The 23,543-nt window shown below is 39.1% G+C and overlaps 5 protein-coding genes across 10 annotated transcripts; 4 read left to right on the top strand and 1 right to left on the bottom strand.

Annotated features, from left to right (window-relative positions):
- The first annotated feature begins 2,091 nt into the window (after window positions 1-2,091).
- On the top strand, window positions 2,092-4,516 carry LOC140785296 (cytochrome P450 78A5-like). Its single transcript, XM_073133126.1, has 2 exons — window positions 2,092-3,155; window positions 3,610-4,516. The coding sequence occupies exons 1-2, from the start codon at window positions 2,244-2,246 to the stop codon at window positions 4,210-4,212; spliced, it is 1,515 nt and encodes a 504-aa protein (XP_072989227.1). The 5' UTR covers window positions 2,092-2,243; the 3' UTR covers window positions 4,213-4,516.
- A 4,791-nt stretch (window positions 4,517-9,307) lies between these two features.
- Window positions 9,308-12,114, top strand: LOC140783973 (probable 6-phosphogluconolactonase 2). 2 transcript variants are annotated; one of them, XM_073131153.1, is made up of 4 exons: window positions 9,308-9,440; window positions 10,752-10,961; window positions 11,047-11,182; window positions 11,344-12,114. In XM_073131153.1, the coding sequence occupies exons 2-4, from the start codon at window positions 10,789-10,791 to the stop codon at window positions 11,860-11,862; spliced, it is 828 nt and encodes a 275-aa protein (XP_072987254.1). In that variant the 5' UTR covers window positions 9,308-9,440; window positions 10,752-10,788; the 3' UTR covers window positions 11,863-12,114. The 2 variants fall into 2 exon arrangements, with proteins under 2 accessions (XP_072987254.1, XP_072987253.1); XM_073131152.1 differs by having other exon boundaries at window positions 9,328-9,543.
- Window positions 12,115-12,621: 507 nt separating this feature from the next.
- LOC140783972 (COBRA-like protein 3) lies at window positions 12,622-16,062 on the top strand. Its single transcript, XM_073131151.1, has 6 exons — window positions 12,622-12,931; window positions 13,683-13,762; window positions 14,067-14,523; window positions 14,808-14,967; window positions 15,056-15,330; window positions 15,654-16,062. Exons 1-6 carry the CDS (start codon window positions 12,814-12,816, stop codon window positions 15,884-15,886), a joined length of 1,323 nt encoding a protein of 440 aa, XP_072987252.1. The 5' UTR covers window positions 12,622-12,813; the 3' UTR covers window positions 15,887-16,062.
- A 699-nt stretch (window positions 16,063-16,761) lies between these two features.
- On the bottom strand, window positions 16,762-20,503 carry LOC140783970 (fructokinase-like 2, chloroplastic). The gene is made up of 5 exons (XM_073131145.1): window positions 20,299-20,503; window positions 19,259-19,584; window positions 18,463-19,091; window positions 17,492-17,963; window positions 16,762-17,325 (listed from the first exon to the last, which is right to left on the bottom strand). Exons 1-5 carry the CDS (start codon window positions 20,337-20,339, stop codon window positions 17,081-17,083), a joined length of 1,713 nt encoding a protein of 570 aa, XP_072987246.1. The 5' UTR covers window positions 20,340-20,503; the 3' UTR covers window positions 16,762-17,080.
- Window positions 20,504-20,582: 79 nt separating this feature from the next.
- Window positions 20,583-23,315, top strand: LOC140783971 (folate synthesis bifunctional protein, mitochondrial-like). 5 transcript variants are annotated; one of them, XM_073131146.1, is made up of 3 exons: window positions 20,583-20,664; window positions 20,777-20,936; window positions 21,095-23,315. In XM_073131146.1, exons 2-3 carry the CDS (start codon window positions 20,901-20,903, stop codon window positions 22,742-22,744), a joined length of 1,686 nt encoding a protein of 561 aa, XP_072987247.1. In that variant the 5' UTR covers window positions 20,583-20,664; window positions 20,777-20,900; the 3' UTR covers window positions 22,745-23,315. The 5 variants fall into 5 exon arrangements, with proteins under 5 accessions (XP_072987247.1, XP_072987250.1, XP_072987249.1 ...); XM_073131148.1 differs by having other exon boundaries at window positions 20,605-20,664; window positions 20,777-20,852; XM_073131149.1 differs by lacking the exon at window positions 20,777-20,936 and having other exon boundaries at window positions 20,592-20,664.
- The last annotated feature ends 228 nt before the right edge of the window (window positions 23,316-23,543 follow it).

Genomic DNA, 23,543 nt, shown 5'->3' with positions numbered 1-23,543 from the left:
AAGATAATAAAAATAACAACTTTGGCATAATGGTGGCATTGGTGCATCCAGTACTCGCTCTTGTTGTTTTGTGTGGATTAATTACACTTAGTTGTTTTTAATTATCACTGTTTTCAATTTAATATTTTTTATATTTATTAACTAATATTTTATCCTTAGAAAAAAATTACTCTAACCACTTTTTTATTCTTTCTTGTCTCTCTTAGTCTTCTGTCATTATAAATATTATACTGGTTTATAAAAAAAGACTGAATAACTCATACCAATATTTAACTTATTCACTAAGTGAAGGAGACTTAAGATCTTATGATTGAGATTCAGTACTATTTGATTTCAATCCGAACATATATTTTCTTTCGGACATAAGTAAAGTTATCAAATATGCACTGTCGATCATTAGTGGAATCCCCACCAAATATCTTATCACGAGGACATTTTGGGCTTAAACTGGGCCAATAAGTAAGTTGAAATTTTGTAAAAATTATGCATATAGATCTGAGCCAGTTGGGTCCAAAACTTTACACATGTTTGGACTTATAAAACTTAGTTCAGATTTAGAAATAACTCAGAAATTATAGCAAAGATGGGAAATGTTGTATAAATATTCTTAGGTTCGAATTATAAACACTGCTAAGTATTTATTTCTCTCTCTCTCTCTCTCTCTCTCTTAAAAGAAAAAAATCATGGGAATTAAGTGAGTCTATGTTGCCATCCAGAATTGCATGTGTTCTAGTAAAGGTTAAAACATCCATCATATAGATAGATCTAAGATCTTAATTGCTTTAAGAACAGCGACGAGTATGTAGTCCAGATTCTATTCTTCGTTATCGCAATCTACAAGAGAATCTTACTATCCGGGCAAAAGAGATATCAAACATCTTTTGAAGAGTCTGCATGATCTTAGACGAACACATAATCTAACGTTTTGACATCCTCTTTTTGTCCATTTATGCTTTGAGATTAGCTATCACATCATGTCTCACACCCTACCCAAACTTAATTACTTGTTGTAATGTCAGGGGGGACAAGAGAATATATATGTATATGTAACATTATCAGTGACAGGGTTCTATGAAAGGTAACATTAGTTAAGAAGGGGTAATAATCTACCACGAGTTTTACTATCTTAGAAATCTATACTATTACCTTTAAGATGATTTATATATATATCACCGATTAACTCGAATAATGTCTATCATTTTCCTACTTTTGAGCTATTAGGCCTAATATTTTTTGTAGATGATGAGTCAATTATGCATCAAAGTGGCGATCGTAGTAGATTTGATTCCCATGGAGAAATAGGAAGGACCCAAGTAGAACCATCATAAAAGATCTACCACCATGATCAACAACAAAGTGGGGTGGTCCACCACCCCCCACACATCTCGACCGTTGGTCGCTAACATCTTGAAAAAGCTATAAGGTCCAAATTTAATCGTTGTCGTAGCTCCACTAATTACCTTTGTATTTAAATTATTACGTGGCATCCTAGACGAGCATGACGACGATATTTATTTATCTATTATGATGCAAAGACTCACTGGAGAATTATATCTAGCATGATTAGCGGATCCCCGCGGGGATCCGCTACCCGTTAATATATATATATAAGACCGGTAACATGCAAAGGATTCGCGTGCGCTGCTTTTGACGGCGCTGCGACGGATGGGACCCAGGCGCATCGAATGAGTGCCACGTGTTGTATGTCCCAGCTAAATCCATCAGGCGGTCGTGATCTAGCCACGTTTCATCTCCCATCATGTTGTTTCTCGTTACCGACTTAAAATAACTGTTGTTCCGGTACGAGCTGTCCTTCTAGCCTAATGGTAGGGGCAAATCGGTAACATTGGCTACAAAAAAGTAGAGCATGACAAGATACGCATCTTTCTTCCTCTTCTTCTAACCGCCGTTAACTTTCTACCACCCGACAAATTACCCCCTCGCTTTAAAATTGTGCACTAAAATTCCAGTTAAAAATAATACTTCACGTATTAGATGACAGCATAATTAATTATGATCTAATTAACCACGGTTAAGATTTTAAGCCTCCCTCCCTCACTCCCCGCTATAAAACGTCCCCCCTCCCACGCTCTTCTTTCCTCGTCCCACTCCTCTCTCTCTTTCTCTCTTTGTTTGCCTGCACCCAGGGAGACACCTTTCTCTCTCCGACCTCTCCAAAAACACTCCTTTCCTTAGTTTCCACCTCTTGCTCAACTACCCGCATCGCCATTTCCCCTCAAAGGATGTCTTCCTTCGACTTCGACTCTGCCTTCGTCCACCTCTTGGTCCTTAAAACCCCCTCCCTCCTCGCTCTCCTTTTTGTTATGCTCTCCTTCCTTTGGTTCTACCCCGGTGGCATCGCCTGGGCTATAGCCAAGTCCAAGAACTCGATCCCCGGACCCTCTGGCGTTCTCCTCGCTTTCTCCGGCACCGCCGCTCACCGGATTCTCAAGAAGCTATCTTTATCCTTTGGAGCGACCCAGTTGATGGCTTTCTCTATCGGGCTCACTCGCTTCGTCGTGTCGAGCCACCCGGACACGGCGAAGGAGATTCTCAACAGCTCGGCCTTCGCCGACCGCCCGATAAAGGAGTCGGCTTTCGAGCTCCTCTTCCACCGCGCCATGGGTTTCGCTCCTTTCGGGGAGTATTGGAGAAATCTTAGGAGGATATCTTCTACCCACTTGTTTAGTCCCCGGAGGATCGCGGCGTTTGGGGAGCATAGGATGGAGATTGGGAGGTTGATGGTGGAGGAGGTAAAGGGTCTAATGGAGAGGGACGGAGTGGTGGAAGTGAAGAGGGTGTTGCATTTTGGGTCGTTAAACAATGTTATGATGAGTGTTTTTGGGAAAAAATTCGATTTTGCGAAGGGTGAGGGGTTGGAATTGGAAGCATTAGTGGGGGAGGGGTATGATTTGCTTAGTGTGTTCAATTGGGGAGATCACTTCCCTTTGTTTCGGTGGTTGGATCTCCAAGGTGTGAGGAAGAGGTGTAGGAGATTAGTGGCCAGGGTTAATGCGTTTGTGCGAAAGATTATAGATGAGCACAGGATGAAGAGTAGAAATGGTGGTGGAGATTTGGGGGATTTTGTTGATGTCTTGTTGGATTTAGAGAAAGAGGAGAGGCTCTCAGAAACTGACATGGTCGCTGTCCTTTGGGTACGTTCCATTTTCCAAAAAGATGATTTTTTTTTTCTTCTCTTGCTTAATCCATTCGATTGTCATAATTTAATCTTAACTTACTTCCCTTGACTTAAGCTTTCAACATGCTTTTTAAGTAATCAAACAGGTCTTATCCTCTGTAAATTATTATATTTCGTGCGTTGCCAAATCATAATTTTATGCAAGTTTGATGCTGACTTGCTTAAGTTGCACACTTGATTTTGATGACGATATTAAAGCTTATTCCTAGTGTTGATGATTGGTGCTTCGGTTGGTGTCTGATACGTTGCAGTACCTGTCATGCTTTTGGACACTAGCTGATCTTTTCTTACCATCCTCTCCTTTTCTTGCTCCTCTTCTTATCCTTGTTGCTTTGATGAGGTCCTTTTGCCTTCATACTACTGTGGATGAGCAGTAACAACCACCTTTGCATGGCTTCTCTTAACTACAGGAGATGATATTTAGAGGAACAGACACAGTGGCCATCCTTTTGGAATGGATCATGGCCAGAATGGTACTGCACCAAGACATCCAATCCAGAGTCCAATCTGAGATTGATGCACTAGTAGGGAATTCTCGCCGACCGGTCTCAGATCTCGACATCCCTAAGCTCACTTACCTGCAATCTATTGTGAAAGAAACTCTCAGAATGCACCCCCCTGGCCCTCTCCTCTCCTGGGCTCGTCTCGCCGTTCATGACACTTATGTCGGCGATCACCTCATCCCGGGCGGCACCACCGCGATGGTGAACATGTGGGCGATCACGCACGATGAGCGCATCTGGTCCGATCCTAATGAATTCAATCCTGATAGGTTCATGTTGGAGGATGTAAGCATCTTAGGTTCTGATCTGAGGTTGGCACCGTTTGGGTCTGGTAGGAGAGTTTGCCCAGGTAAAGCCTTAGGCTTGGCCACTGTTCAGCTATGGCTTGCTCAGCTTCTTCAAAGCTTCAACTGGGTTCCATCAGAGTCAGGAGTGGACCTCACTGAGTGCTTGAACATGTCTCTTGAGATGAAGAATCCTTTGACTTGTAGGGCCATTCCAAGGTTCTGAAAGAAGTATCTGGAGACTATGATAATCTTGTCATCTCCAGGAATATTTTGTAACTTTGTATCTAGTAGTAGCTTTCCTTTTTGTATGAGGTGATATAATTTTCCATATGGTGTTTATATGGAGGAAGCCTAGTTGTGCATGTCTTTTGTGACAAACTGGGTGGGTCCTTTTGTGGTGTGTGTGGTCATGTATTCTGGGTCTGAACCAACTAGTGTGTACATCTTTTGGTATAGAGGTGGAAGAAATATTTCCTCTTGTATCTCTATCTATTAATGTAAATGGCTTTCATAAGAGCTTTCTACTATCAGTATTGCAGAATATCCCTAATTTATATTTCAGAATCGTCGTTAATTAGCTCCCATAATCATCCCAATCTTGCTTTGTGTAAATAAAGCATGGCTCCACACACACTCTACAACAACTATATGCTAATTAGAGTTGTTGGTCATCCACTAAATTAGATTTACTTCCTAAAGAAGACAGCAGACTAATCTTTGATTTGACTTTACAGTACAACTCCCACGAAATGATTGCGGAATAAGAATCCAACCCTATGATATGATTCCAAGATACTTCTTTTTTCCTGGGACACAAATCACTGATAGAATATTTGAAGCATCTGGAAAGCCTGTTTCCTTTTCTCGTCTGGGAAATGGAGGAAGAGAACATGAGATTTGAATATACTAACTATCTAAAGGCATTTCACATGATATCTCCTCTCCCTGTGCATGATTTAATCAACCTCTGTCCAGTTATTCCTGGGCTCCTGCATTAGTCTTGTTAATGTTTTTGGTTTATATGGGTCGCAGTGATGGCCAATGAAGCGAATTTCTCTTGTCTTGACCATAGCATACATTAGAAAGAGACTTGTAGCCCTTTGACCACCACTTCGAGTCCATCTATAATCACTCTCTAAGTCATTTCCTTTCCAAGCTTTGTGAAGGGGGGACCTACATGGTCAAAATAATGGAGATTCCAACTAAATAACTCTTGGCAATTGAATGTGTTAGTGATTTCACCAATAGCCATGGCATAAGAAATTATCAAGTTCAAAACCTCCATATTGACATAGATTGACTGAAGACTTAAAGCTTATCAGTTAAGAAGGCATTTTACTTAGAAAATTCAAGTGTCTTTCATCCTAAAGCTGATGATTTGAAGGGGTGAGGTCAGGAACTCTGAAGCATTGACAAAATCATCACTGTCACATTCATTATTTAGAAAGAGTCATTCCTCTGAGCATGCTGTCATAATTGTATTTGTTTGCACAGTACAAAGAAATGGCCACTTTCGTGAATCATGCTAATTATGATTGTCATCATATCTCAGGCAGAAAGCTTGCTTCTTCTTTTTTTTCAATAATATATTGATTGATTGGTGGAGAGTAAAGGTGGAATCCTATAGTTACTATGCAATTTCCTATGGGCTTCTTCAGGTTTTCAGCGCAAAAGGGATTAGCTTCTGATAGTTTTCTACAACCAAGTTGTATGGACTGGTGGGGCTAATGACCAAGTACATTGCATGGCTTCACTAAGCATGGTGTCTGTTATTATCCTATATCATCATTTCAACATCATGGACGCTAGGAGTCTTGTAGTGGGTAGCATATCCAACGGCACGACCCGTTTATGCTATATTATATTTGGATTAAATCAGACACTTCTTAGAGACCAAGATCCTTGAAGGAGAACCTTTTTGGATATTCTAAGTAACTAAGTAATTAGATATTTTAATTTGCAAATAGGTGAGTCCAGTACTCACAAGCAGAGGTACTTCCTCACAATCCTTCAAAACATTTGTGCTCAATCCACAGGGGAGTACACTACGATGGGTAATAGTACTTTGAAGTTGATCAGAGATTTCTTGTCAAAACTCTCCTTTGAAGGTAACCAACCATGTACCAATAATTGTCTGTTTTGAACTTTGAATGCAACAAGATTCTGATATATATGGATAATCTGACCAAGAATTATGAAAAGGACATGACCCTAAGTCAGATTTCACTATCAATTTGATGATTTATCTGAAGCTTGAAAATATCCTTGGATAGTGATATGCTGGACTATCTATTAATCCATGCATATAATTTGACGCTTAGTCTGTTAAGTCAATGGAATAGTGAACCTTTAAACTAAATCGGTTGTCGCTCTTGCTGATTTCGTGTAGTGAAGAAGGGTACGATTGCTGATTGGTTATAAAATCTACCAAAAGAATTAAAAAAGGTTTGCTGCAAGTTGCTGTTGCTGAAGTCATAGGTACTCCAAACTATTGCTTAAGGAACTAGTCTTGATAAAGTTCAAGACTTGCTAAATATAGTACAGAAGGTGGTTAATTATCAAAGTCACTTCAAAGGAAGCACACCTCCTTGGAAAGTCCTCAATAGTCCATTTGGATGTTACGAAGAAGGTTGATAGATTTCAATGTCTATGAAATGGAAAAGAACGCAATAGATAAGATTGTTTTTGGTCCTCTGTATTAGATTGGAAAATGCATGGAATAAGGATCTTTTTGGACAAATGATAGAAGATCACAGAAGCAACTCAGATCATTTAATTGAACTTATAAAGAAAAGTTGTGTGCTAATCCACTTTCACAAAAATTCTTACTTCATCCAGAGAAGGTTTATTTTATGGAGATTATAGCAGAGTTAATGTTCTTATACTCTTCCTAGCATTACATTGGCTGTCATCCAGATTCTCTCTGGTGACCATTAAATGGACCCAAAAAAAAAAAAAAAAAAATTCCTAGTAGTGTTTGTACCAAAAAGGATTAGATTAGTTACTACGAAACCTTAGAAAGAAACAAATATTGACTTGGGCCCAGAATAACAAGTATGCAGAGGTGATTATTGTTCTATAATCTCTCAGAAGGCCCTAAAAGGAGTGTTTGCTAGGATGCGATGGATAGAGCAGTAAAGTTTCTAATCTCAAATGGATAAGAGAATTACTACCATCCAAGCAAGCATACAATGAAATTTGATTTGGTGTGCTTCATTTTCTGATATACATACAGTGATATAAATGTGTTGTGTTAAGCATTCAGATATTTCTGAAAGCTGCAAAGGAATTCCTCCGCACATATCCTCTGAAAGCAACTTATTTTAATAGAGAGAAAATATTTCAAATATCAAAGTGAAACAGTGAAGAGTCCAGCTTATAAGCCTGCAATATGATGGCAAGGAACTTGGCTCAGATTTAGATAATTTACGCACAATTAAAATCAATTAATGAGGCCTTCCGATACGACTGACAGTATGAACAGTCAAAAAATTCTACCATGTAAATGATTGAGCAATTATCTATGATAAAATTGTCTCTCTCTGTCTTTGTCTCGGTCCATGTTATTGTGTCGATTAAGGAGGAACTTTGCCTAATCGAAGACTAAGTTTCTCCTGCCTGGCTATTCTCCTAATGGCTAGCCCTTGATAAATCTAGAAATGCCTCTGAAATAATTTGCTTGACTATGTGAATGTTGTCAATTAATTGATGTTTATCTCTTGCCTACAAGTTAGGACAACCTTCTCATTAATGTGCTACAAGAAAGACAGACTGAGGAAGAAACTTGTGGACATAAAGAAAGGCACATTGATTCATGGAGAGGCCTATCTCCACCAACAATGATTAATGTAAGCATGTCTGAATTAAAGGACTTCCAAAATGGTTGTTGATGATTAATGCATGAGTCATGCTTGCCATGCTCTCATGTTCACAATACCTCCGTTAACTTATCCGGCAGATGCCGATACTGGAAAACTGAACTGATTGGCAGAAGAACAAAAGAAGCTAAAATTGAATTATATGTTCATTGCATTCAGTTCATGGTTCCAAGGAAAAAAAAGTCTAATTGCAAGTACCAGCCCAATAAATCTTTGGGCCTTTACCTTGAAATCAAAGCGAGGAACCATTTCAAACTTAATAAAAATATGGGCCAGCTCCACTTATCATCATGCTTGGCCAATAAATTCTTTCAGTAGCTGAATCCAGCTCATCTACTGCATCCAGAGTCAGACTTGAGATTTTATATTGGATTAGATTCCTTTAGAAATACTTTTTGTCAACACAACTCTTTCCAAGAAGTAACCATCCCTACCTCATAAATTTTTTTTTTCTTTCTTTCTTTTTTCCTCATGGGCATGGGTGCTTCTCTTAGATACCAGCTACCTACCAGACGACAAACTTAAAATGAGTTCAAAATTGAGTTACATGGAATGGCCCAATTAGAGTACCATGATGGCATTATGTGGACATGAGGGGAGACAGAGAGGAAGAGTAGAGGATTTGTTAGATACCAAAGAAGGATAGTAAACTAAGCAACCAGATGGTGGTGTTTAAGAGACAAGGACAATGGGAACAGAACCTTTTTCTCTCATAGGAATCTTCAAATGAGAAGTTAGATGTGAGCATCAATTGACACAAAGCTGATTCGTCCACATGTCGACGGCTCATTCGAACAGGTGTCCTCGCCCTCTCCAGATTAATATAATGTCCTTTGAAGTAGATAAATATGCACAACAATCACGATATGCACACCAAGAAGTTATATGAATTCAAATACCATTAAGTTAGGGGGTGTTCTGGGTAGAAATTGCTTACGTGATTTGTGAGTCAATTCCACTGGTTAATTGCATTAGCAAATATTCTAAATAACTATAGTTGTTGTCATATGAGTGTCACATAAGTGGGATAAATTGTTGTTTGAGAAAATATTTTAATAAATTGCTTTTTAAGATATTGATTTGTATAGTAATATATTTTGGAAGAGAATTGTTTTCGGTAAGAGTGTTTTATTGTCTTAAAAGAACTTTAAATAGTTGTTCTAAAGTAATAGAAAATGCTGATAAAAGGAGCGATTTACTTGAAGAATTTATATGATTGCTTAAATGATTAAAACTGAAGTAGTTTTGTAAATAATCTGTATATAGAAATAAGAACAAAATTCGACGAAAGCCAGCAATTTTATCTTACAAGTGGTGTAGGAGATTTGGGTACCCGTAGTAACGAGCAGTTGGGGGGAGAGAGAGAAAGAGAGAGGAGGTTGCTTCTCGTTTTCTCTCTCTTCGAGGCTGTCCTTCTTTACCCAAAGCCAAGTCATTGGATCTTTTTTTAAATTAAATTATATTCTCCTTCTGGCTGCCGACTACTATAAAGATTGAAGAATACTTAACAAGTTGCTAGTTTCTTCCGCACAGGGGGAGCGAGAGAGAGAGAGAGAGAGAGAGAGAGAGAGAGGTGAGTCTAAAGTGACTTCTTCCAATTAGTTTAGTGATTCAGAATGGATTATTATATAAGTTTTGATGGCACCCACCTTCGATTTCTCTGCTCTCCTCATATTGTGGGTTCTCTTCTCCTCCTTTGTTTCCTTCCGTTCTCTTCTTCTCGTACTAAAGAGATTTTATTGGTTGGTTTGCTGTGAATTAAGATGTGAGATTCTATATGTGGGTTTGTTCTCTTTTGGTGGAATTGATGATCTTTTGTGTTTATCCAACATTGGCAGTTCTTTGTTTCTTTCTATGTCTTAGAAATAAAAAAGTTGGGTCATTTTTTTCGTTTCTTTCTATTTACTATATTGTCTGTTTAGTTTAATTGGGGTAAGGGGGAGATTGGGTTAATAGTGGGAAAGGCCACAAGAATCCTCCCAATGTGAAATGTCGTTTGTTTTCTTACTTTTTGTTATGTATCATAGTGAAAAAAATATCCTCCTGAGCTTACCTTGACCTGTCATTGTTTTGTTTCTGGTGTTTTAATCTCATATTACTACTATTGGATTTTTATGGTTTGGCTCTGCTAATTATTTGACTGAAGGACTTGGAACATTGAGAAGGATTCTGCTATGAGATAACGACTACTTTGGATTTTTCCTGACATGTTCCTTTCTCTAATATGATTCAAGAATCTTAGCTTGTCGGATTTGAGAAATTTGTTACAAACTGAAGGGTTGCAGGAATTTTGGTTTGGCTTTCATTTGAAAGGTAGAAGCTAAAATGTTGTTTTCAGTAGTTTTTCAGCCTAAAGTTTCTTGTACCTAATTATCTAAGTAGCTTTTCTCTAATTGCTTTTTGTAATGAGAGTAAGAAAGATCACACTAGAGATGCTTCTCCTTCTTCCTTATCTTTCTTTTTTTACAAAGATGCTTCTTCTTTTTCAGTAGTATACTACTGTTGTTGGTATAACAATTTCTTTTGGAAACATTGTATATTTTTCACTATGCATCTGATCTTTGTTCCTAGATTTTGCTTGATCATAACATGACAGTGCATAGAAAATTTTGGTATGCCTATGGATATGATTTTCTTTGGTTCATCATGTTATTTCTTATTTGTAAAGTTCAATGCAGCTTCTTTTGTCCTTCCTGATTGGTCATTTTGCTTAGTTCACTTCAACATTAGTGCCTAACTGAATTGCTTCGCATTTAGTTGCGGGGAATGTTTGACTAATATGGTTTTGTGATAAGGATGTAAATATCCATTCTGAAGGAAAGGCAATTGCACTGCTTAGTGTTTCACCTTTTCTGACTCAGTTCTCTATGATCTTTTTAAGCAGTGCTCTTTTAGCTGAACTCTAACAATCTGACAAAACTATGGCTGCTTGCGGTGATCTGAAGGAAAGACACGACTTGAGAATTTACAGTAGTTTGGATGATCTTACCACTGAATTGGCAGAATACATCGCTTGCATCTCTGAGATATCAGTGAGGGAGAGAGGATCATTTGCAATTGCTCTATCTGGAGGGTCACTGGTCGACTTGATAGGGTAAAAGCTAATTCCTGAAACTACTATATTGGTTGTTGCATTGGATTATTTATCAACATTATAAATGCTATGTGAATTGATATAGGAAACTCTCTGGAACTCCTTTTCTCTGGACCGTTGATTGGTCAAAATGGCACATCTTCTTCACTGACGAACGGGCAGTTGCAAAGAATCACATGGATAGCAATTACAAGCAAGTGAAGGGCGCGTTTCTCTCCAAGGTATATGATTAAGACCATACATTAATGTTACACAAAAAGCTTCAAAAATCTACAATGTACTAAACAAACTTGACAATGTGTGTTATCTTCATTTGATGGACTTGCCAGTTTATCATGGTTCATATCCTGAAACAAGCATCTACATGTATCATACTTGCCAGGTACCTGTGCCCCCCAGCCATGTGTGCTCCATCAACGACAATGTCTGCGTGGAGACAGCGGCTCACGAGTATGAATTTGCCATACGCCAGCTTGTAAGAGTTCGGACAATTGATGTCTCCGTGAGCAAGGATTGCCCCAAGTTCGACCTCATCCTCCTCGAGATGGGCCCAGATGGGCATGTTGCTGCATTGTTTCCCTCCCACCCTGCTCTCAGAATTGAAGACAATTGGGTTACTTACATCATCGATTCTCCAAAGACCCCGCCTGAGAGGATCACCTTTACGCTCCCTGTTATCAACTCTGCATCAAATGTGGCCATTGTGGCTGCAGGCGAAGACAAGGCTGATGCCGTTCTCCTTGCAATTGCTGAATCAGGCAAGGATAAGCACAAGTTCAATGCATGTTTGCCACCCGCCCGAATGGTTGATCCTGCTGATGGGAAGTTGGTTTGGTTTTTGGACAAGTCAGCTGCCTCAAAGCTTGACTCAGATGATGCTGGTTCTTCTCAGCAGTTTTAATCATGAAGTTCTCCCAAGCTTTTAGCTTGGTTAATACTCCTTTTGTTCTTTTAGGGAGTCAGCGCCACAATTTTACATGTCTATTTGTCAAAAGATTTGGAGTCCAATAACTGGCTTAAGCAACAGTCAGAGATATTTACATGGAGTTAGAGAGGGATTTTATTATTATTTCAATAGTTGAACTCATCAAGAGTGATAATTGTAGAAGAACTGAGGTTGATGAATACAATCAAGGAGCTGATATTCATTAAATGTAAGGTTTTCGGACAATGGTTTACATTTCCAGCATTCCATGAATCCTAGACACTTCAGGTGCCATGACATGTTACTACTGCTGCTCAAACTATCACAGCCTATGCCTCTGTCAATTTTACGGGTCTCAAAATTGGTTTATGCTTCCATGCCAACTCGACTTACGTGTAAGACCAACAGACAGAACTTAGTCAACCAACAGACACATCTTGATCAGCCCAAATAAGTTCTACTCTATGGTGTTCCAAATGGGCAGCCATCCAGCATGTAAAACTTAATCAGGCAACAACTTCTTCCATCGTGTGATATTCTTTCTCTGACATGGATCTTACTCTATAATGTTCAGAGTTGGAGATAACCAGCTTTTCTTTTGGAGGGAACCCACGAACTCGTGCGAGCAACCACTGGTCAATGAGACCAGAATCAGTAGCATCAGTCTGCATTCTGCAATTGAATAAAATATCAAATGATCTAATGGTGGTCGCCCAAATGAAAGATTTTTATAGTAAATTAATGAGACAGAGAAAGTCTTATCCAAAGCACATGCTTTAGTTGTAGTCCAGATCTTAGAATCGAACACTGTAAAAGAAAGAGAGTTGAGCGCTTTCTCTCTCCTCCTCCTCCTCCCTCCTATTTGTCTCTCCCTCCCCACCTCCATTGCTGCATTCTTGCAGCTAAGACTCCTCTACAAGCCCAACAATGGATGTGGGTTTCGCCTCTTCCTTCTTTTCCAAGGCCAGATCCATCTCAAAGCTCGCACCTTTAGCTGCTTCTCTTGTATTAATTGTACTCTCCTCTAGTATTATTACTCCAACAGGTCCTTACCAAGATCCCATTTTTTTTAAACTGCTTATCAAGATCCGATTTTTTTAGTGTTGGATTTGTTATTTTGGTTGGTGGAGAGGTCTAGTGGATCAGCTCCATCTCCTGGGTTTTGGATCTTGGAGGTATATCGATGGGGTCATGAGGAAAGCTATGTCATTTGGCTGTTGGAATTGGAGAAACGGGAAAAAAGATTCTTCCTTTCTATTACTTATTTAGATTCTATTGCATGTCAATGCGACTTGATTTTGGTATCTGCCGGAGAAATTAAAGATCCATAAGTTTAGTCCTTCCAGGTCAATTGAGTGCGTACTTCCAAATCCACCAATTTAATCTTTTAGAGGAATAAAGAAGCATCCTAATCTTCCCATTTTTATATTACTACTTCCGAACTATAAATTGGATCTCTTCCTGAAGTGGGAAAAAAAAACATGTACTTAGTACTTAAATCCAACTTTTGTGCTTTCTATCGTAAGAGATCTGTTATAGATCAAGTTGTCAAAAGGGTTGACTGTGAACAGGGATGAGAAATACTTCAAATAGTAGATCTGATGAGGGCTACGACGAATCAGGATAAAATTCTTTCTCTTGAAACTTTATCTTCTACCTTGTCAGTATGTGGGGATGTCTTAGAATAGAGTGAACTAATTTTTGCTTCATGACTTCCAATTTGCTAGCATGGATTACTGTTTTACAGAAACAATGTTTGAACCAACTCTAATGAATCCTCTTCATTATATTTACAGAAGCTTATGATTCACTTGACCCAACTGGCAACATCACAATTAAGTGGGATATTATGCACTGGACTCCCGATGGATATGTTGTAAGTAAACACTAGTTCTGTCGTTATTAAACGCTCATGGAAGTTTCACTAAGTAATGGCGCTGTTGACTAAGTATTGTATTTATTGTATCAAATGGCTGCTGTTATCACACCCAGAAAATCCATTGTAATCTAGCGATAGCAGAACTCCCTCATTCTACTGTCTCTGACTTTAAAAACATAAGCGCAGATGGCATCTCCAAATTTTCAGTAGACATCTCGGATATGCTAATGTTGCCAATTATACTACCAGTGTGCTGTTTGAAGGTTTTTATACTAAGAACTTATGCCGTCTACTCTTCCAGGCTGTTGTCACAATGTTCAATTTCCAACGATACCGTCATATCCAAGCACCTGGATGGACACTTGGATGGACATGGGCAAAGAAGGAGATGATTTGGTCGATGGTTGGGGCACAAACTACTGAGCAGGGTGATTGCTCAAAATTTAAAGGGCACACCCCACATTGTTGTAAGAGGGATCCAACAATAGTTGATTTACTTCCAGGGACTCCATATAATATGCAGATAGCAAATTGCTGCAAAGGAGGGGTTATTAGTTCATGGGTTCAGGATCCAGCTAATGCCGTTAGCTCGTTCCAGGTCACTGTAGGTCGTGCTGGCACTACCAACAAGACTGTCCTTCTCCCCAAAAATTTCACACTTCGAGCTCCAGAGCCTGGTTATACGTGTGGAATAGCGAAGGTTGTGGAGCCCACAAAGTTTGTTACCCAGGATGGAAGGAGAATAACCCAAGCTCTAAGTAAGTGGGATGTTGATACCTCAATATATCTCTACTAAGGTACTTAAAGTGACAGTTTTCATGCAACTTGTTTAGCATCGGCGCTGTCTGGTAGTAGTTCAGAAGTGTTTAAAATCATTGAAATACTAAAGCATTCTATCCAGTAATAGGGTGAAAAAAGCACACATCTGCCGTCCCCAAACCCCACAGTGATAGGAGTCTTATCCACCTAAACACCTTTGTTTTTTGTTTGTTTGTTTTTGCCTTCAACTATCATATCTGACGAAGAAAATTTTCTTCTGCAGTGACATGGAATGTTACATGTACATATTCCCAATTTCTTGCTCATAAGACTCCGGCATGCTGTGTATCCCTCTCATCTTTCTACAATGACACAGTTGTCAATTGCCCAACATGCTCCTGTGGCTGCCCAAGCAATAAAACTCAACCAGGAAGCTGTGTGGAGTGAGTAACATATTATCATTGTCATTCTTTTTATCGTGAAAGCTTCTTATTATTACTATGAAATTGATGGTTATATGCTATTTGACAGGGGAGATTCTCTAGCTTCTGCCATCAATGGCCCTGGAAAAACCGTCTTTCAACCTGTGGTCAAATGCACTTCTCATATGTGTCCAGTAAGAATACGCTGGCATGTTAAACTCAACTATAAGGAGTATTGGCGAGTGAAGATTACCATAACGAACTTCAACTACCACATGAATTATACCCAGTGGAATTTAGTTGTCCAGCATCCTAACTTTGACAATGTCACTAAGCTCTTTAGCTTAAATTACAAATCAGTCACTTCACCTGGATCTGCTATAAGTAAGTTGTCCTACAACTAAGTTGCTCCAATATTCATGCTTCTTGGCTATGTCTTATAGAATCTTGGCATTGATGTGTTGTTGATCATCTGTGATATAATAGCAAAAAAAGATCATTTCTATCTACAATCAAACTCCCTTATTCTATTCTCATGAGTATATGATAGGGCAATATGCATCACACATGCTTCAGATTTGCCTATTTTGATGCAAGATTCTGTACCGATTGCCAATAGTCATAACTCATAATGCTTCTTAAGCGATGATATGGTCTTCCTGCATATCTTGGAACTTGACAAAAATGGATTGATTTCTCCTTTTCAGATGACACAACAATGCTTTGGGGAGTGAAAAACTACAATGATTTACTCATGGAAGCTGGTCCGCTAGGGAACGTGCAGGCAGAAATTCTTTTCCGGAAGGACTTAGCTACTTTCGCTTTTGGTAAAGGATGGGCGTTCCCAAGACGAGTATACTTCAATGGTGACAATTGTGTCATGCCACCTCCAGATGCTTATCCATGGCTGCCGAATGCTGCAGGAGACGGCAACAATTGATGACCTCTTAAATAGTAATCTAATTTTGAGTTAAATATTATATCTTTTAATTATGTGGTATTTAGGATTGTATTTGCATTTTATATTTGTTTAGAGTGTTTTTCGCCTATTGTCATTGTAAGGTCATCCATTGTTTTTCATTTTTAGAGTTAACGAAGAATTTAATTTTTCATCTACTTTGTAAGATTTGGTGTGAACCTATTGTCTAAAGGCGGAGGTGTAAAATCTCTTCTTTTTTTTTGGCATCTTTCATGCATCACCTTCTCCATATCACATCCAATCTATAGTTTCACATCACTAGTCGTTTATCAAAAAGCCCCTTGATTCTTCTGATCATGGCATTTTGGATGGTGTTGGCGTGCTTATTTATGTACATGAAGTGAATGGCTTCATTGATTCTCCAAAGACCCTTCCTGAGAGGATAACCTTTACGCTCCCTGTTATCAACTCTGCATCAAATGTGGCCATTGAAGCTGCAGGCGAAGACAAGGCCGACGCCACTCTCCTTGCAGTTGCTGAATCGGGCAAGGATAAGTACAAGTTCAATGCATATTCGTCACCTGCTCGAATGGTTGATCCTGCTGATGGGAAGTTGGTTTGGTTCTTGGACAAGTCAGCTGCCTCAAAGCTTGACTCAGATGATGCTGGCTCTTCCCTGCAGTTTAAATCATGAAGTTCTCGCCAGCTTTTAGCTTGGTTAATACTCCTTTTGTTCTTGTAGGGACCCACGACCACAATTTTGCATGTCTATTGGCCAAAAGGTTGGCTTACGCAACAGTCAGAGATATTTACATGGAGAGTTAGACAGACGGATTTTATTGGTACTTTTCAATAGTTGAACTCATCAAGAGTGATAATTGTAAAAGAACTGAGGATGATGAATACAATCAAGGAGCTGATATTAATTAAATGTAAGGTTTTCGGACATTGGTTTACATTTACAGCATTCCATGAATCCTAGACACTTCAGGTGCCATGACATGTTAGTACTAACTGCTCAAACTATCACAGCCTATGCTCTGTCAATTTTAAGGATCTCAAAATTGGCTTATGCTTCCATGCCAACTCGAGTTATGTGTAAGACCAACAGACAAAACTTGGTCAACCAACATACACATTTTGATCGGCCCAAATAAGTTCAACTGTATGGTGTTCCTCTTCCAAATGGGCAGCCATCCAGCATGTAAACCTTAATCAGGCAACCACTTCTTCCATCTTGTGATATTCTTTCTCTGTGCGATATTCTTTCTCTGTCATGGATCTTACTCTATAATGTTCAGGGTTGGAGATATCCAGCTTTTCTTTTGGAGGGAACCCACGAACTCGTGCGAGCAACCACTGGTCAATGACACCACAATCAATAGCATACTTGATCATGTGCTCTAAGTACATCTTATCAGTCGCTAGATGCGGTTGTACTGTCAACATCCTCATGAGAGCTGAAATAAGAAGAAAAGGGCATGAGGATATTGATGCTTCAATTGGGAAAAAAATGTGATGAAGAACAAGAGCATCAGCCTGCAATTGAATAAAATATGCTATATAGTCTTTATTGCATCAAAGATCACCATCGACCAGAAAGGGTGCAAGTTATAAATCTCATACCTGCAACAATGGCATCACCTGACATTGACATGTCACAGGTGAAGGGAGTAATAGGTGGGTCTTCCATCCCATGGACCCATCCATTGTGCTTCTGTGTGTAATAGTGTATTTTGGATGTTCCATTTGTCACAAATAGGACCTTGAGATTATCATGCCACAAACGCATAATCTCGTCTGGCTTGTGGTGGATGAATTTAGATTTGTCGTTATCTTTGGTATCAAATTTCTCTACAGGTTCAATATCACAGAGAAATTCAAGCTCTTGTTTGGTGACTTCAATAATATCAGCAGCATTCCATGCTTCCTGAATGAATGACCTAGTTTCCTCACTGGACTTCCATAGAGGCAACGGAAGGTTAGGATCAAAGAATATGACACCTCCAAATTTCTTTGAAATCTTGATTGCTTGCATTAATGCTGATCTCATGTCTGGATCAAGCAAGGCTGATGAATTGAAATAGAACATCTTTGCCTGCATCCACAGCAGAAAAGGTCAGTTACGGACTGCACCATTTCTATGCGAACTTTGACCACTTGGCCTTCTTCACACTACCCTGCTAGATATTAATATTAGATTCTATTGACTACATAAGAAGATACCATAATTTCACTATTTCTTCAATTTCCAAACGTTTATTTAGCAGGATGTCATTAAGGAAGAAAAAAAAAATCAGGCTTACAGTGTTTAGCAAAAGTTTTGGATGCCACTTGCACAAACAGTGATCATGTCTGGTAATATTGTTACTGAGATTCTCTAGAAGAGTGACAATTAATTACAGAAATGCATGTTCTGCCACTTAGATTTGTATTCCCTCGGCTCTCAGTATATATGCATATCATCTAAATAAAAACCTTAATATTTCAAGATATACCAGATTACTGGCCTGGAAAACTAATACATACAGGAAGTGAGCAAGAAAAAAGGCATCATTAGCATATAAAGGGTGTCTATGAGAAAATAGATCTTTTACCTCTTTTAAGACATCAATGTTGATATCAGAGATCAAAATGCTATCTTCAGCACAAGAATTAACACGGCTCATTCTTAAACCACCTTTTCGCACAATCTTCATGCAGGATACTGCTGTAGGTTTTGAACTGTCAATTGTCACTGATCGAGTCTGTACATTATTCATATTCAAATAATAGAGAATATTTTGACCATATTCATCATCCCCAAGTTTTCCCATAAATGCAACCCGACCACCTATAGCTGCGAGAGCAACTGCAACACTGGAGGATGGCCCTCCAGGTGCTCTTATGAACTTATGTGGAGACCAGAACATATCCTTCATCGCATCATGAATCTCGCAATCTATCAATCGATTAGCTGGCCTTCCAGAAGGTACAAATGCAAACTGGGCTGCTCCAAAGCAGCAAACAAGGGGTGGCCAACTATAGGTAAAACTAATATCCTCTCCACCGTCTTCTTTTAATAACATCTCCTTTTCATCGTTTATAACATTTGTGGACATAGGCTGAAGATCATTAAGTCCTTCGCTAGTTCTCAAGTCCTTTGCAGTGTCAATTTTTTTTCTGCTTTTCCTCTTAGAAGCTTTTGGTTTAACACTCTCTTCCTCTGAGCTTGACACAGGAGTAGCTGCAAGTATCAGGAGAAGTACTATAAGATATCCCTGCATGTTCAAGTTACTCGTACCACTTTAACAAGATGCGATCAAGCTAACTGCTCAAGCTATAACTAGCAAAACTTGCTGCTTTATACCAAAGAATCTTAAGCTATGATACTAGATAAAGCAAAAGGATTACCTTTCTTTCGGCCTCTCCTGGTAACCTTTTTAGTTTCTTCAGCAGATACCAGTTCTGTATTTTTCTCCTCTTTGTTTGCAAGACTGATTGTATCCTTAGAGCTCTCATCTAGAATTTCTGAAGCAACTTTCTTTCTACTACGTCTGGGAGCTCGTTTACCACTCTTAGAATCTTTTACACTAGTTTCTCCGTCACTTGCATCTTCCACCTCAATCTTTGATGCACTTTTCTTGGAAGCAGCTCCAGTATACCAGTTATGCAGTCTCAAGTTGTTATGGTAAATCATATTTGGTAGAGAAAGGTTCGACCGACAGTGCAATTGGCCCCTGTCCAGATTAAAGCAACCACGACATATGAGTGAATATCTTAAGGTACAACCCTCTTTTTTTTTAATTTATTAAACAGAGTGTTATAATATTATGTCTTATACTACTTGAACGTGATTCTAGAGTCAAACGTAAAAACTTCACAAGAAAAACAAGTTCTTTCTTTAGACAGTGCATAGTGACCTACTGATTCCATTCAGAATAAATCAGGATTAAGCATGCATACGTAATAACATCAAATTAGTTTGTCGGATACAAGGAAAATAGTATCTCCTAGTTCAAGAACAACAAACCAAATACAGCAATTAACTTTTACCTCTCCAGGAGCACTAAACTATCTCCAAAATTATTCTCTCTCTAAAATACTAAGATTTTCAGCATCCAAACGGAAAATAAAAAATATTGCATTCATGATCGCAGTGGAGGCATACCTCCTTAATTCACACCACAAAACATCAATGAGAAAATATGGGAAAAATTGTTCAAATTCTGCCAATGACAAATCATGATACAAAACTCCAGATGCAAAAGGTCGCAACCTTTACACCATCCTTCCAACTCTACCCAGCAGAGAAAGTTTTAAGAGAAACCCACAAAAGGAGATGTAAAAGATTCACGGGCTTGCAAGATCTTAGATAACTTAACATAACCCAATAATCCACCAATCACCTTAAGCAAGTGACAATTCATCCCAGTAAAGAGAAAGAGAAGGACCTGAGCAAAGGGAGAGGGACTGCGAAGAGAAGAGAAGCCATGATTCAAGAAAGTTCTCTCTTTGATGCTTTACAAGCCGAGACTCCTCACTGCCGCCATTAATTGGTTACCTCCGTAGAGCTAAGGTCATGGGAGAGTTGAAACCAAAAGGCGGAAGAGGAGAGAACAAAATCCATGGATTGCGCTGAAGTAAGATTACTGCATTGCCCACGTATCTTTCTAATTCTTTGCATTTAGTGCCTCGAGGATAAAGGGTATGATAGTAATTATAAATATGTGCCATTAACCCTTCCTCTAAACCCCAGCTCCCCGACCAAAGCCGAAACTCCATTGAAATCTCACCCGGAAACCTTTGTTTACCCAAAGGTGCGTTTTTTTTTCCCATCTATTTCATTTGCCCTCTATATTTTGGTGATTTGGGATAAGTTTCCTACTAACAGGTTGTTGTTTCGTCCTTCTATTTACGATTTTCCGACAGAATACCAAATAGAATCCTGCTCCTTGAATTCTTATATGGTGATAGGGTAGGATTTGTCAAATGATCCAGTTCATAGGTAAATATTGGATATAATGGTCACGGGAGCTCAATCTTTACAGAAGATATGGGAGATTGTCATGGAAAAATTCCAACTTTTCATGTGAATTTGTGTCATCTGCTGACCATCATCTGCTAGATATTTGTACTCGTTCAGATGATTTTCTAGTGTATATGCGTTCTACATCATTTTAATTTGATATTTTATCCTCATTTTTGCATATTAATCAACTCAAAGTGGTCGTTTGGTGGCTCTTGCAGAATAATGAGTTCTGTTGCCTCTTACCATCTATAATGCTCTGCATCAAGGAAAGATTAAAGCAGATGCTTCCTGTTGCCAAGCATCAAGTTAAAGCATTTACGGTTTCGAATAATTCTTCTTGTATCTCCTCATTTAGCCGAAGAACCTCTCTTTGCTCCATAACTAAACCAACCACACATGTTTCATGTATTCGTTCGTTTACAGAAAGTTCTGTTGGGGTTCGTCCTTCAGAACAGGAGATAGTGATTGCTTTAGGCAGCAATGTTGGTGATAGAATCCAACATTTTAATAGAGCATTGCAACTGATGAAAAGATCGGGCATAACCATCACGAGACATGGCTGCTTATATGAGTCTGCTCCTGCTTATGTGACTGATCAACCTCAATTCTTAAACTCTGCCATTAGAGGCACCACAAATCTTGGGCCTTATGAATTACTTAAAGTGCTGAAGCAAATCGAGAAGGATTTGGGGCGATCCAAGGGAATAAGGTATGGCCCAAGACCAATTGACCTAGACATCCTTTTCTATGGAAAGCTCGAGATCAAGTCTGAGGATCTAACAGTGCCACACAAATGCATCTGGGAGAGAACATTTGTTGTTGCACCTCTTATGGATCTAATAGGATCATCTATTGAGAGTGATACAGTAGCAAGTTGGCATTCATTCACAAAATGCAGTGGTGGGCTCTTCGAATTATGGCAGAATCTTGGAGGCGAACATATAATTGGAGAGAAAGGACTAAGGAGGGTGTTACCTGTAGGTAGTAGTTTGTTGGACTGGTCAAATAAAACCCATGTCATGGGCATCCTTAATCTGACACCTGATAGTTTTAGTGATGGAGGGAAGTTTCAAGAAGTGGAAGCTGCAGTTTCGCAGGTCAAATTGCTTATCTCAGAAGGTGCAGATATCATTGATATTGGTGCTCAGTCCACACGCCCCTTCGCACCAAGACTTTCTGTTGAAGAAGAACTTCAAAGGTTGACTCCAGTCTTGGATGCAGTTGTGCAACTCCCTGAGGTGGAAGGGAAAATATTATCAGTGGATACCTTCTATGCAGAAGTTGCAGCTGAAGCAGTGAATAGAGGGATCCATATTGTTAACGATGTCTCCGGTGGGCAGCTTGACCCTAAAATTCTTTCTGTGGTGGGAGACCTCGGGGTTCCTTATGTTGTGATGCACATGAGAGGTGATCCATCAACAATGCAAGACGATCAAAATTTACAGTATGAAGATGTTTGTAAGGAAGTAGCTTCTGAGTTATATGCACGAGTAAGTGAAGCAGAGTTATCAGGAATTCCCTTATGGAGGATTATTGTTGACCCTGGTATTGGGTTCTCGAAAGGAACTGAACACAACCTGGAAATTCTTATGGGCTTGCCTTCAATCCGGAGCGAGATTGCCAGAAAAAGCTTGGGTGCTTCACATGCGCCAATCTTAGTTGGACCCTCAAGGAAAAAATTTCTAGGTAGCATATGTAATCGTATTAATCCCGCTGAGAGAGATCCTGCAACTGTTGCAGCTCTGACAGCAGGGATATTGGGTGGTGCTAATATCATCAGAGTGCATAATGTAGGTTATGGTTCCGATACTGCAAACATCTGTGATGCATTGCTTAAACAAAGGAAAGCTAGAGAAATATGTGATTAGAAAAATAAACCATGAGATTCAATTTATCCATCGATTTGAGAATTCTAATTTACAGTGAGCAACTCGGCACATTGCATTAGTAGCGAAATGATAGTTACAAGGAATATGGGATCGAAAGTAGGAAGTCTATGCTGCTCAAATGACATCAGAGGAGTATAATTTGCTTCATGGTAGACGTTCTGAGCCCATGAACCAACTGGTGAGGTTTTAATAGAAGTTGAGAAAATGAAGTTCCTAAAGGTGCTCAAGGATCAGACTTATTTGCTTCCCATTCTGGATCAATTCCTGTCGTTCAGTCTTCTTTTCCCATAGATCCTTCGTTGAATTTGTCACTAGTTATAGAGAGATGTCCTTTCTGTTTCCTTGGCAAAGCCTAGCTGGTTTTTAGAATATGTTATCTTCTACTGAGTCTTTGGAATTTCTTAATTTCACCCAAGCCGTGATTGAGCTGAATTTCTTGAAATATTTTGGAGTTACAATGAGAAGAGAGATGAAGTTGTTGGTGTACTTAATTCTCTCATTTTGTTAACCAAATTGAAGATTGAATCATAGAATCATTTGTTTCCCTTCATTCCTTTTGTAAACTACTCTGTTTTCCAGACATTATTTTTGTTCCATTTGCTGCAGTTAAATCATTTCAACACAAGGCAATGCATTCAACATCAACACCAAAAACACTCTGTAGATAAACCAAGCAAGCAAGAAGATGAAGAAGACTTTGTTAGATGGAGTAGAAGACCATTCTAGCTCCAATAATTCATGCTGGGCCCCACTCTGAACACTGTGTGTGTTTATTAAT

This window comes from Typha latifolia, chromosome 3, assembly GCF_019914945.1.
Source record: "Typha latifolia isolate L0001 chromosome 3, TyphaL0001v2, whole genome shotgun sequence".
Classification (NCBI taxonomy): domain Eukaryota; kingdom Viridiplantae; phylum Streptophyta; class Magnoliopsida; order Poales; family Typhaceae; genus Typha; species Typha latifolia.
Note: the sequence above shows the minus strand (reverse complement) of the source record. Positions and strands in the feature narration are given on the sequence as shown.